The following is a 14,122-nucleotide window of genomic DNA, read 5'->3' as shown; positions in this document are numbered from 1 at the left end:
CCTCCGTCAGGCCCGTGCAGGAGGGCAGGCCCCTGCTGGACCTGTCCCCTCGCCCCAAGCCCCTGAGAGGAAGAGCCTCCCTACACCAGCCAGCTTCTGCCACTTAAGTCCGAGCTGTCCATGTGTTCCCACGGGTCACACCAAATGGCCACATCTCAGCAGGGACACCATCATCGTAAGACACACTCCCTATTTTGGGTGCCTCTAGGATCGCAGATGCTGCCAGTTAAAGTACGATGCTTTGGTTTCTTAGCTCTCCCCTCCTAACTGTCCGCTCTGGGAGAGCTCTGTACAAGCACAGGAATGGCAAGAAAGCCCTCAGGACTCCTGGGTCTCCTCCAGCCGCGGGCCGTGGGTGCTCACCTGCAGCCCCCAGAGCATGTGAGCCCCTGGTGACTTTTCTGCAGATCCCGATGCTGGCCCTCCTGGTTGGGCAGGTGCCTACACCTGCGTCCGTGTAGACATCATAGATGAAAGATGCTGATTTCAGAGACACAAAATGCGAAAAGATCTACATCTCCACATGGGTGAACACACCACCACGCCGCACTGGAATCCAGCCAGCCTCGCTCACGTGGATCTGGGGAATTATAGTATCTTGCACGTTACAAGCTGTGCTTATCCTGCCCCCAGCGTGCGCGTGCACACACACACACACACACACACACACACACACACAAACACAGTGTCAGTGTTGCAGAGATGCTCTTTCCTGTTCAAGGAAGGAGAGTGAGGTTCAGAGAGGCCCCCGCTACCGTCTGCTGAGCTCTTGAGCTGGCATAGCCCTCCCAGCTCCTGCGCTCAGCACCCACACCTGCACCTGGTGGACTCAGCTATCCAAAGGGTCTCCTCTCTGGGCAGAGGGAATGGTGGCCTCAGGCCATAGGCACTTCCTCTTTGAAAGAAGAACAGACTTATTGTTTTCAAGAAGAGCAGACCTCTAGGGAAGGAGTGGGCTGCCCGGACAGCTTTCTGTAGTGTGTGTGTGTGTGTGTGTGTGTTTTCAGGCCCCGTCCTACTGCTGACCAGTGACAACATCAAACAGCGCCTTGGCTCTGCTGCTCTGGACAGGTACCCCAGCCTCTGTGTGGGACACAACCTGGCATCTGCATCCCGCATGTCCCCTGGTGCTTGTGCCCCTTATGTCTGCAACCCCTGCGTCTGCACACTCCCACGTCTGCACGTGCTCTGGCATCTGGGCCCCACGGTGTCCTTGCCTTCCAGCATCCACGAGTACCGGCTGTCCAGCTGGCTGGGGCAGCAGGAAGACATCCACCGGATCGTGCTCTACCAGGCGGACAGCACGCTCACACCGTGGACCCAGCGCTGCATCCGGCAAGCCGACTGCATCCTCATTGTGGGCCTGGGGGAGCAGGAGCCCACTGTGGGCGAGGTAACCTGGCGGGGCCGTGGGAGGGCGGGGCCATCAGAGGGCCGGGTGGCGGGTGGGGGTGGCGGAGGCAGGCTGGCCCGGGTCTGGTCAGGGCCCACTCGCCTCACAGCCCTATTTCTTGGTCTTTTACTTTGAATGAAATATTTCAAGAACCCAGGAAAAGACATAATAAAAGCCGACACCCATCTAGCTTCTCTGCGTGATTTGAAAACGTTTTGCTGTATTCACCTGCGGTGGTGGTTTTAGCACAAAGCAGGGCAGGCACCCTGAAGTGGCCCCCAGGCGGCCTCTTGTGAAGTTGAGTCTCCTGAGTTTTACTATGAGCGTGTACAGCACAGCTTTACAGATCTACATCTGATATAAATAGTGCCCTATTTTATATCACTGTGAAATGTCCTTTTCCCCCTCAATACTTAGGTGTTTAAGGTTTATCCATATTGTTCCACTCGGTTCTATGGTTGTTTAGTTTCCTATTTGTGAGTACCCCACCATCTGTCTGTTCGCAGCTGTGAAGTTACATCGTCAGCCCACTCTGTTTCCAGCTTCAAGGGTATGAAGTGTAGGCTTGCCTTCCCTTTAGCCCACATTCCCCATCTCCTTCCTCTCTGATCCCAGGGCAGCTAAAAATTACCCATCTCTGAAGCGGGTTCCTCTCCTGCAGGGAGAGATGCAGGGAGTGTTTGCAGATACATCATTTGAGAAGGTCGCAGTGTGTGCACATGCGGAGGTGTTAGGGAAGCAGATGGGGGGGCGGCCCCTCCCTTCCTGTACACCCCAACAGCACCCTAGCTCTGTGTGCATCAGGCCATGGCCAGGTAGACCCCTGGGTCACAGCTCTGACAGCTGAAGGGCAGCGTGCACCACAGCTGAGCTGCTCATGGAGCCAGGGTGCCGCCTGCCAGGGCCCTGCCCTTGACCCCCCTGCCGGTGTGCGGAGGCGTCCAGAGTGGGGCCTCTGTCCCACTGAGGACTCAGGCCCCGCTCTCCTGCAGCTGGAGCGCATGCTGGAGAGCACGGCCGTGCGTGCCCAGAAGCAGCTGGTGCTGCTGCACCGGGAGGAAGGGCCGGCACCGTCCCGTACCGTGGAGTGGCTGAACATGCGCAGCTGGTGCTCCGGCCACCTGCACCTGTGCTGCCCGCGCCGCGTCTTCTCCCGGAGAAGCCTGCCCAAGCTGGTGAGGCCTGTGCGCTGGGCCGGACCGACGGCAACTCCCAGCCTCCAGAACACAGCCTCCTGACTTGCTTGTGCTGGCGAGGCTCGTTTCCTTCTCTGGGTCTCTGTAGTCTGAGGTCACTGGGGCGCTGATAAGGGTGGCTTGCTTCCCTGTAAGCTCACGTTTGCTTGAGCTTGAGCTTTGGGAGCAGTACCTGGGAGGTTGCTGATGTAGCCCCCGTCCATCAGCAGGTGTCCGTCTTTGGGGTCGCAGAGGGGAGGCATGCAGCCTGACAGAGACATGTGAGCCTGGGAGAGAGTTGGGGGGCCAGGCGAGAGGTCACCAGGGCCTGCCAAGGGGTAGGAAGGGAGCCTCTTCAGCCCTGGGGGCTTTGGGGGACTGGGGTTCCCAGAGGCTACCCACACGCCTCAGCCTACCTGGCCCCACAGCTCAGTGAACAGAGTCCTGATAGTGGCCCCAGTGCCTGGCCACCCTGGTGGCTGGCAGGGTCTTAGCTGGGGTTTGGGCTTGGTATCCCTTTGGGGATAGCTCTCCGGGGCCTCTGTGGTCTCCTACATGCATGTGTAGTCCATCTGCCCACACTGCCCCCTCACCCATGTGCCCTGTGAGGGCCTCCTCCCAGGCACACCTAGGCATCAAGGTGCTGCTGGCATCAGTATCAGACGGACCCTGCTGTGTCCTGGAGAGAGCTTTGGGTCAGGAGTAGAGGGGACCACCCCGGTCAGGCCACAGTGTGTAGAACTGGGCTCAGCCCTCCCCGTCTGCTGGCCCCTTTCCCAGGTGGAGATGTACCAGCGAGTCTTCCAGAGGCCCCCAGATCGGCACTCAGACTTCTCCCGCCTGGCTCGGGTGCTGACCGGCAACGCCATCGCCCTGGTGCTTGGGGGCGGGGGAGCAAGGTGAGTCCCCACCCCACCCGCAGCTGCGTGTCTGTGTGTGTGCGTGCTCGCGCTGATGCTGACCGGGCAGCCTCTGCTGCTCCCAGGAGCTGTCCCCGTAGATGGGCCCCGCGCATGACCAAGCATGTTTCAGCACCTGGGCGCTTCCCATAGGCTCTCCCAGGTTGTGGCGTTTGCCAGTGCAGTGGATGCGTCCTGCCTGTCTTTGCTAGAGGTGCCTGCCTGTCTGTTAGCCTCCTCCGCTGAAAACTCTCTTCTTGTCCTTTGCCAGTCTTTCCACTGGGCTGCGGGTGAGTTTCTTTCCATTTTAATACATACTTTATAGAGTAATGTCCTGATCTGCTTGCAAACATCGCACAGCGTTCTTCAGTTCTGCGGGCTGATGAATTCCTTACAGGACTTGTAACCCAAATAACTGCTACCCTGTGTTTGTCATTGTGGCACTTGCCTCCTTCCTCCTGAACTTAAAGAGGCGTATACACGCGGAACAGACGTGGAGCCCCGGGACACGGTGAGGAGGTGTGAGCAGTGCCTCCCACAATCCCTGTGCTGGGTCCTGGGCTAGGGGTGCCCCGTGGGGTGGAGTCCCTCATGCCCCATGTCACCCCCGCTCTGGCCAAATGAGGCAGGCAGGGCCTCCTGAGCCACCCCACCCCCCAGCGCTGCTGGTGCTGCCGGCCTGTCCTTCGCAGGCCCTGGAGAAGGTGCCTGGCGTAGCACCTCCTGGTCCCAAGAACATCCCTTTCAAAGTAAGCTGGAGGAGGGGGGGTCCAGAAGCACCGAAACCCCCTAGGAGTGCCGTCGGGGCTGGGGGACTCTCCAAGGTGTCTCCTGCCTGTGGAGCCAGACCTGTGCTCACACCTGGCGAATCACATTCAGAGATGCTGTCCAGCCTCAAGGCCAAGGAGGAACCAGACCCTCTTCTCTAGAAAAGATCCAGATAATGCAAAGAAGCAGTCCAAGCCCCTGTCCGCACTTCCCATCTGGAAACCTCTGGGGCTAGGCGGCTGGCCTGAGGCCCTTCCTGACAGGAGAGTGGGTGGACACATGGCCCCCAGCCCTGCTCACCCCTAGGGGCAGTCACCTCCTCACTCCAGGGCATCCTGCTCACCCCCAGACTCGGCCTGGCCTGAGTGATGCAGCATGAGCAGGGGGCTCATTTGTCTTAGGTGATCCGAGCATCCTGTAGTGCCATGAGCCTAGAAAACTGGGTGATTTCCCTAGCGTTGCCTGATGGAGGGCAAGACCCAGCCTACTCCCTGTGGGACAGTGAGGTGGCTCAGAGCTGACTCAAACTTGGACCTGGTTTGTAGGCCAGGATGATGTGATCAATAGCACTTAAAAAAATTTTTTTATAAGTTTATTTATTTTGAGAGAGAGAGCATGCACCTGTGCATGGGAGCAGGGAAGGGGCAGAGAGAGAATCCCAAGCAGGCTCTGCACCATCATTGCAGAGCCCGATGTGGGGCCCAATCCCATGAACTGTGAGATCATGACCTGAGCTGAAAAACCAAGAGCCAAGAGCTTGACTGACTGAGCCACCCAGGTGCCACGATCAGCAGCATTTTCAGTGAAAATTTAGTTTTAGTCAAAATAATACTTAATCTATAGCCATGTGGCCATTGCCTGAGGCCATCCTCTGCCATCTCGCCCCAGCACCAAACCCAGAGACAGCCCAGCTTGGAGCATCATCAGCTCTCTACCCATCATTTCTCAACAGCAAAGCTGTTCTGTTCTTTCAGTTTTAGATTATTGAGCTCCTAACCCAGCCCCCCATACACACAGTTTATCTTTCATTCATCTGTCTGTCGTCTGTCATCCATCTGTCCGCCTGTCCGTCCATCCGTCACCTGTCTTCTGTCAGTCTCCCTCCTCACTGTCCCTCATCACTCGGTTCACAGTGTGGTTCCCATGCTGGTCAGGCTAGTTGTCACCATGACAGTGGTGCTTATGCAAGGCTCAGTCACACCACAGTGCATAGTACGGCTACATTTCCTTCCCTGGAGTTAATAATTGTTGCAATTGCCATTTGCTGTTTCCTGGGCATCATTAGTTGGTGCCCAGACACTGTCCTAGAGCATCAGCCTCCTATCAGCGTGCTCACCATCTTGGGTGGCCTCTGCTTCACTTTTTGTGGGAGCCACCCCCTCCAGGTCCCCCCTCGCCTCTGGGCTCTGCCCATAATGTTGTCTTGGGGTTTCCCTTCACTGTTATCCTGGGAACTTCTTGGTCTCTCTCTCTCCCGTGTTCAACTCCATTTCCCGGATCCCATGCCTGCCTGCTTGCTTGCTTTTCTTTTCTTTTCTTTTCTTTTCCTTTCCTTTCCTTTCTTTTCTTTTCTTTTCTTTTCTTTTAATGCTTTTTATTTATTTCTGAGAGAGAGAGAGTGTGTGAGCGGGGGAGGGTCAGAGAGAGAGGGAGACACAGAATCCGAAACAGGCTCCAGGCTCTGAGCTGTCAGCACAGAGCCTGACGCGGGCCTCGAACCCACAAACCGTGAGATCATGACCTGAGCCGAAGTCGGATGCTTAACCGACTGAGCCACCCAGGCGCCCCGCCTTCCTCTTTCTTGACGTATTCCTTATTTGGGTAGTGTTCATACTCTATAGACATTTCCTTAAGAGAAGACGTTTGGGAAGTAAAAGTTTTAAGACCCCTTGTAGCAGAAAATGCCCTTGATGACAGTCTGGGTGTGGAATCCAACATGGAAGCTTTTTATCCCTGTCCTTGAAGGGACTTGGTGTGTCTTGGTGGCAGTGTGTTCGTCCACTGGGCTGGGTGGGCTCCAGCGGGCCCTTCCAGATTTGGAAATCGTGAACTTCAACTCTGGGGCATGTTTTGTGATGTTCCCCCACTCTGTCCTCTCTTCCTGGAACTCCTGATGGTCAGAAGTCAGCTCTTTCCTCTCCCTCGCTTTCCATCCATCTTTATGTTCTACTTTTAGGTGGTTTTTCTCAAATGGATCCTCTGATTGATCTTTTCTGCTAAAATATTTCTAATGTCTGAGTGCTTTTTTTCATAGTTTTCTCTCCTGTTGTGGAATCCTGGCTTGGGTTATGATGGAGAAAACAGCTGTGCCTGTCCCTGTACAAATCCTTTGTGCATGTGTGTTCTTTCCTCTTGCGCAAATACCTAGGAGTGGAGCTACCTGGCCGTGGGGGGCATTGTGCCATTTTACACCCCTGCCAACAGTGTTCGAATTTCAGGCTCCCACATTTTTGCCAACCCTTGGTATCATCCTTATTTCGATCTGCTGTAATGGGTGTGCGGGGGCATCTGGTGATCTCCCTGGGGACGAATGAGCTAGTGTGCGTGCTGGCCCTGTGTGTATCTCATTTTGTAAAGTAGCGTTTACATTCTTTACTCACGTTTAACTGGTGGTTTGTGTTTTTTTATTGGTTCAGAGGAATTATTTATATAGTCTGAATGCAAGTCAGACTCCCCCACAGCTTCCAGAGGGGAAACAGCTCACAGATAAAGTGGGATTGGGCATCTCAACAGCAACACTGGAAGCTAGAAAGACAATGGCAGCATTTCCCTTAGAAATTCTTGGGGAAAATTACTTCCATGTTAGATTCCACACCCAGACTGTCATCAAGGGCATTTTCTGCTACACAGGGTCTTTTGCCAGATAATATTTATTGCTAACTCTGTCTCTCAGTCTTTGACTTTTCATTTTCTCAATGGTATTTTTGATGAACAGTTTTTAATTTTTATGAAGTGTGATTTTCCATTTTTTATGGTTACTGCTTCTGGTCTGCTGGTGTTCTAAGAGTTCTTGTCTATCCTAATGTCACAAAGGTATTCTGCCTTCTTCTAGAAGCTCTGACTCCAGCTTGTGAATTCAGGTCTGTGACCCACCTGATGTTTCTAGTGCCAGCCGAGGCTCTGTTCTCCTCATTTGGTCATCCAGCTGGGCCAGCACCTTTGGTTGTAGACTGTCCCTTCCCTGTGGCTGCTGTGTCCCCAGAGTGTGTGGGCTCTGTCATGTCTGTCCTTCATGACACCATCATACTGTCCTGACTGCCATAGCTTTATGGTGAATCTTAAAATCAGACTCTGCAAATTCTTGAGTTCTGGTTCTTCAAAATTGTTTTTGGCTCTTCTAGGTCCTTTGCATTTCCATGTAAATTTTTAGAATCAGCTAAGTATTTTATGGGATTTTTTTCCCCTGGTGTAAATTGCTTTCAAGTTTCACTTTTAAAGTGTTTGTTGCCAGTATATAGAAATGAAACTGATATTTGTAAATTGATGCTCCGTGTCTTATAGCCATGGTAAATTCACTTATTCTAATGACTTTCTTATTTTTATTTTTGCATTTCCTATATACACAGTTGTATCTTCTGAGAATAAAGCCAGTTTTTATCTTTCTTTCCAAAATACATGTATGTCTGTTTCTTCTTCTTGCCTTGTTGCACCAGTTAGACTTTCCAGCACCGTGTTGAGTGGAAGTGGCGCACACGCTTTGTCCTGTTGCCCGTGGGAGGGAGAGCACTCACGGTCATCGCTGAGCATGATCTTGGCTGTGGTGTCTGTGGTGCCCTTTGTCAGATCGAGGAAGTGCCCTTCTTCCTCAGTTTGCTGAGTGTGTGTCGTGGATGGTTGTTTTTGTATATCTGTTGAGATGATCATGTGATTTTTCTCCTTTATTCTGTTAATGTGGTGAATTACATTGATTTTTAAATAAAAACTGAGGTTGTGTTCTGAGGACACACCCGTCGGCCCGTGACGTGTTGCGTGTTGCTGGTCTCCCGTGAGGGTGGAGCTGTGTGAGGTTGCACTGCACGTAGGTTTGCTTGCTGGCTTCGGAGTTGAGTTGGGAAGTTCCCCTTTTCCTATTCTCTGGAAAGCTTTATGTAAGATTTGTGTTACTCTTCCTTATACGTTCAGTAGCATTCACTAGTAAAACCATCTGGACATACAGTCTTCTTTGTGAAGATTTAAAAATGAAAGGTTTGGTTATATTGATGGTTATAGTACAATTCAGAATCTCTTCTGTCAGATTTGGCACATTACGTTGTTCTAGGAATATGTCCATTTTATCTGAATTTTCCTACTTATGCATGAGGTTCACACCTACTTCTCACTTGTGCAACTGGAGCATCTCTGCAGATGCGCCCTTTCTCACTCCTCACCCCCCCGCCCCCCGCCTTTCCTTTTCTCGCAGGAGGGGCCAGAGGCTAGTCCTTTCCGAGCACCAGTTTTTAGCTTTGTTGGGCCTCTGTACTGAGTTTTGTGTATGTGTGGCTCATTAATTTCTGCTCTTACCTTTATTATTTCCATCATTTGACTTGTTTGATTTAAACTGTTCCTTTTTTCCTAAATTAAGGGTTGTAGTTGTTGTGACCTCAGGACAGAGAGGCCAGTCCTCCTGGGCTGCACCAGACCGCCCTCTGTCCAGGTACCGCTCTGTCCGTCCCCTTCTCTTTCTGGGCTCCTCTGCCAGATCCGACACATGCTCAGGCTCCCATACATCTGTTCTAAGGAGCCTGGTCTCCATGTCCGTTCTGGGGTGTCCTGGGGCTCAGTGAGGGTCCTCCTCTGCCCTTTCCATGCCTCATGGGTCTCCAGTGTGCCTGGTCTGCTGCTTACCCATTGAGTGAGGTCTTCACCTCAGATACTGTATTTTCCACTTGTCAAGTTGTACGCGGCTCTCTCCTATAGTTTCCAGTTCTGTGCCAAATTATCAGTCTTGTCTTGAATTTCTTGAAAATTTTTTAGCATTATACCTGAGTATTTTTGTGTGTGGTGATATTAAATTTGTTTTAATTGTGCAAAAATAAGCCATGCTGGGCACCTGGGTGGCTCAGTTGGTTAAGCGTCCAGCTTCAGCTCAGGTCATGATCTCGCAGTCCATGGATTCAAACCCCACGCTGGGCTCTGCACTGATAACTCAGAGCCTGGAGCCTACCTCAGATTCTGTGTTTCCCCCCTCTCTGCGCCTCCCCTGCCCGTTCTCTCTCTCTCTCTCAAAAATAAACATTAAAAATTTTTTTAATATGCATGCCATAAAATTTCCCATTATAAATATTTTTGAATGTGAAATTCAGTTACATGAAGTACATTCATGATGTTGCGCAACCGTCACTACTCAGCACTGGACCATTTCCATCTTCCCAAACTGAACCTCTGCCCCCGTTACACCCCAGCCTGACCCCCACCCCCAGTCCCCAGCCTCCACTCTCTGTGAGCTTGACCCCTTCAGGTCTCTCATGTGAGGAGAGTCCTTGTCCTTCTGTGTCTGGCTTCATTCACTGAGTGCAGCATCTCCAAGTGCATCCATGTGGTAGCCTGTGTTAGAATTTCCTTCCTTCTTAAGGCCAAGCAGTGTCCCTTGTATGTGCACGCCGCGCTTCGCTTACTCCTTCCCCATCACACGTGTAGGCTGCTCGCCCTCTGGCCCCTGGGACTCTAGGCACAGTTGTATGGAGCCTGCACCGCGGCCCCGTGGCCTGGCCCCCCCTGGGCCCCCATTGCTTGGGTCCTCCCGGCTGTGGTCACTGCCCGTCTCCTCTGTGATTGGCACTTTCTGGTGGGCATCATATATGAGAAACGGTAACAGTGGCTTGAGGCTCAAGGCAGTCACTTCAGTCAGACACTGGCTTTCCTATCCCTGTGGGGGCTCATCCATGTCTCCCTCCCCCTACCCTCTGGGGTATTGCCTTCTGGGCGTTTATTTACCAGGAGCCGTTGCGGTGGCCCTCAGTTTGTCTCCCGCCCTCCCATCCTGAGCAAAGCCTGGTCAGCCTCACAATTGCCGAGGCTCTGAGAGGCATCCCGGTAATGGCCACAGCCCCTCTGTGGGGCCGTGTCTGTGAGGCAGGACCTGAGGAGGAGGAGGTGGCTGGGGACGACCGTCTCTGGGCCCTTTTGCCAGCACACAGCAGGTGCTGTTCCTGGTGACAGTGCTTACTTCTGCTCTGTGCTCCTGGTTGGCATAGAGGCTGTGCCCAGGTCGGCATCATCCGGGCCCTGACGGAGTGTGGCATCCCTGTGGACATGGTTGGAGGGACGTCCATCGGGGCCTTCATGGGTGCCCTGTACTCCGAGGAGCGGAACTACAGCCAGATACGGATCCGGGCCAAGCAGTGGGCTGAGGTGAGGGGCCTCTGCCTTCCCTGGACCTCAGCACCAGGTCCCTGTGGTGCTGCGGGGGGCAGGGGGGCATCGGGACCTTTGGCCGCTGATTATGCTCTGCAGGGCTCTGGCCTCAGAGCGGGTTTGTGGGGTGGTGGGGGCGTGGGGAGCACAAAGGAAGCAAAGACATCAGTGTTGGGAAGTTGCCTCTTGTTGGTGCCTGGTCTTAGCGTATAAAGGTGGTTGAGGGCAATACCGAGAGGTCAGCACCACTGGAGGGAAAGTTTCCCGTTACCTCTAGCTCCCCACCCCAAGGACCACACGGAAGCACCCATGCCCACGGGGCAGCGGAGAGGAGCAAGGGGAAGGCCGAGCCCAGAGCCCTTCTTGGGGTTTCCGTGGGAGAGGCAGGGGAGCGCAGGGCAAACCGCTTCAGGTGGGCTTTTGGAAGAATCCCAGTGGGTGGCGGTGCCGGGCCCCCGGTTGATTTAGGCGAGGATTATTGGCTTGGTGTGAGGGTGTATCTGATAAAGAAGGGGTGGGGAGGGGGGCTCTGGATCGCTTGGTTCGCACGAGAGACGCTCCCAGCGGGCGAGGCTTCTGCTGTCCCCAGGGACTGGCCAGCCCTGCCAGGGGGCAGCCTCTCCCCGGGTGTGTAAGAGCCCACAGGCCAGGGCATCGGGAAGACAGAAAATAAGACAAAGTAGCTAACAGCTGGCCCCTGATGACTGCACGCCCACGAAGCCCGTGATGGCTGAGCTCGCTGCGGCAGGTCCCGCTGGCAGACTGGAGGCTGGCAGGGAGGCCAGCTCAGCCCTGTCCTGAAGGTGCCCTGTGCCCTTGTCACAGCTCCGCTGGCTTTCCTTGGAGCAGGACAGAGCGCTGGCCGAAACCATGAGTGGGGTCAAAAGTGTTCGAGTTCTTCCTTTAAAAAAGAAAAGAAAATTGGTAACCTTCTGTGGCAGAAGCTGTCAGAGAAGGCTCTCTGCCCCATCCATGTGGCCCCGAAATCATCTCTGTTCCAGAGACACCCCTTTCCCTGAAATGAGCCACCCTGGATGCCCCTCAGTGGGCCGCTCCAAGGAGGGGTCTCGGGGCAAACACAGCTCGTACTAAGGTGGCCTCTGAGAACAGTGGGTGTGGGGACAGTGTGCTGCAGCCACAGCCTTGTGAGGGTCTACTCACGGGCCAGGAGGACGTGTCCCTTCCCGTCCGCGGCTGGTCCGGTGCAGGCGTGGGGATGGCCAGGGAGCGTTGGGCCCGGTGCCCCGTTGTCCCCCGTGAGCAATGGGCTGTGGGACTCCGCCTCCAGGCAGTCCTCTGTCCCCGCCTGTCTGCCTGGGCCTCGGCCTCCTGCCATGCTGAGGGGGCGCGGCCGTGGGGCGCCAGGCTCGGCTCTGCAGGCTCTCTGGTGCTGGGCAGGGACTTCTTCAGGAGTGAGGGCCTTGCTAACCAGGGAGGCCCCGGGGTGTCCTGCTGTCCTGGGTCCCTTTCCTCTAGGAGCACACGTGTTCCCTCTGCTTGTCCCGAGGCAGAGTCTGGCCTCTGCTCATCTCAGTGTGAGCACAGTGGGGGGCAGCTCCCCCTCAGCTGGGCCCCCCCCACGGATGGCCCGTGCTCTGGGCCTTTCCATCTGTTTCTGTCTGCACAGAGGCAGGGAGGACCTTTCCTCTCCACCCCTGCCCTTAAGAAGGTAGACAACCTTGGACCCAGATCTTGGGGCAAGGCCAGCGCTGCCTGGTCAGTCTCGTGTCCTCGTAGGACTAAGGGGCCACATCCTCACTGAGGAAGGACGAGCCTCAGTCCCACCAGAGGCGGGGTGGGGGCCTTCGGCAGAGAGGACCCTTAACAGGGCCACTGCGTCCAGGACCCTGATGTAGGGCCTGCCTTGGCGGGATGTGAGGGTCAACCCCAAGCATGCTGGGGCAGGGCAGCTTCCCCTCCCGGAGAAATCTTGACAGGTCAGGTCTCATTGCCCCTGGGGACCTCAGGGGGTATCACCCGCCAGTGTGGGTCCAGCTCGCCTCCGTGCGCAGGCGTCAGCAGGCACACACACGGGCTGCTCCCGCCCTGGCATTCACTCCCCATGGAAACCCCTCAGGACGCTTCCCGGACACCCGTGTTCTGTTTGCAGGGAGCACATACATGTGCTGTGTCCTGCTCCCTTTCCCAGATTTGGGCTCCTGGCTGGGTCCTGTGGGATCATCTTGCTGCCCATGCCAGCAGGTGTGTGTGTGGGGGGTGAATCCCTCATCCTCTGCAGGGATCTCACGTGTACCCCACCCACTCAGGACATGACGTCGATGGTGAAGACCGTGCTGGACCTGACCTACCCCATCACCTCCATGTTCTCAGGGGCCGGCTTTAACAGCAGCATCTGTAGCGTCTTCAAGGACCGACAGATCGAGGTGCCCCCCAAAGCAGGGACCACCCTGGGGCACCCCCCAGCTGGAGCCCACAGCCAGCCTGAGCCTGACTTGTGTCTGGTTGCCTGGTGTCCCCCTCATCCCCTCAAGCCCCTGGGCCTGTAGGGTCAGGGGGCTGGCAGTCGGTGGGGTGGGCTGTCTAAATCCTGCCCTCCTGCCGCAGGACCTGTGGATCCCCTACTTTACCATCACCACAGACATCACAGCCTCTGCTATGCGGGTCCACACAGATGGTGAGCACCACCTCCTTGGGTGCCCCTTGATAAGGGCTCAGGCATGCACAGGGCACAGCGCCCCACTCAAGGCAGAGTGGTCAGGGAAGGGGCACTGAAAGAGCACCTTCAGGCGGGGGCAGAGAGCGTGGCAGCTCCTTGAATTGGATGCAGCACCAAGATGACCTAAAGGAGGCAAGGCACTCAGGGAGATCTGAACACAGAGATGATCCTGCTGTGAGCATGAAGGAAACAGACAGGGACATAACCAAGAGTCTGAAACTCCTCAGAAGTCCAAGCGGGACACAGAAGGGCGGAGAAAACGATGTGAACTGAGAGCAGAGAGGAGTAGGGTGAAGGGCACGCTCAGGCCGTGCGGTGTAGATGAGGGGCACGTGCAGGGCATGTGTCTCTCTGGAGGTGAGTGGGACGGTGTGGCTCAGGCGGTGGAGCGCTGAAGGCCGCAGAGCCAGCCTGGCCTCCTCGTGGAGGAGAGAGGACAGGAAGGGTGTCTGTCTTTGGGCCCGGTGCATCCACCAGAGGTCAGGCGTGCAGACTTCAGGACCCGAATGTTAGCAGGGCTGAGCTGAGGGTCCAGGGCAGGAACCCACCAGGGGCAGTGAAAGACTCCCCTCCCACAGGCCCTGGTGACCTCTCCCCTGGCCCCCCAACTCTCTCCCAGGCTCCCTGTGGAGGTACGTGCGTGCCAGCATGTCTCTGTCAGGCTACATGCCTCCCCTCTGCGACCCCAAAGATGGACACTTGCTGATGGACGGGGGCTACATCAACAACCTCCCAGGTACTGCAGTGGGTGGGGAGGGGCTGCCTGCACCCCTGCCTCAGCCACCTCCACTCCTGGGAAGGCCAGTGGCTCATTTTCCTCAGAGTGTGCCGGCGGGGGTGGGGGTGGGGGATTATAGGTGCTCATGGAGCCCAGAGA

At 55.4% G+C, this 14,122-nt stretch overlaps 1 protein-coding gene across 2 annotated transcripts in view; it reads left to right on the top strand.

Annotated features, from left to right (window-relative positions):
* Positions 1–14,122, top strand: part of PNPLA7 (patatin like phospholipase domain containing 7) — a 63,496-nt gene that overhangs the window by 46,738 nt on the left and 2,636 nt on the right. For both annotated transcript variants that reach the window (XM_039220739.1, XM_039220740.1), the window contains exons 23-30: positions 1,008–1,071; positions 1,225–1,393; positions 2,386–2,568; positions 3,349–3,467; positions 10,409–10,565; positions 12,836–12,952; positions 13,134–13,203; positions 13,865–13,981. In XM_039220739.1, the coding sequence (XP_039076670.1) occupies positions 1,008–1,071; positions 1,225–1,393; positions 2,386–2,568; positions 3,349–3,467; positions 10,409–10,565; positions 12,836–12,952; positions 13,134–13,203; positions 13,865–13,981 (996 nt within the window). The remainder of the gene's footprint in view (positions 1–1,007; positions 1,072–1,224; positions 1,394–2,385; positions 2,569–3,348; positions 3,468–10,408; positions 10,566–12,835; positions 12,953–13,133; positions 13,204–13,864; positions 13,982–14,122) is intronic.

This window comes from Hyaena hyaena, unplaced genomic scaffold (assembly GCF_003009895.1).
Source record: "Hyaena hyaena isolate Hyena2069 unplaced genomic scaffold, ASM300989v1 scaffold_911, whole genome shotgun sequence".
Classification (NCBI taxonomy): Eukaryota; Metazoa; Chordata; class Mammalia; order Carnivora; family Hyaenidae; genus Hyaena; species Hyaena hyaena.
Note: the sequence above shows the minus strand (reverse complement) of the source record. Positions and strands in the feature narration are given on the sequence as shown.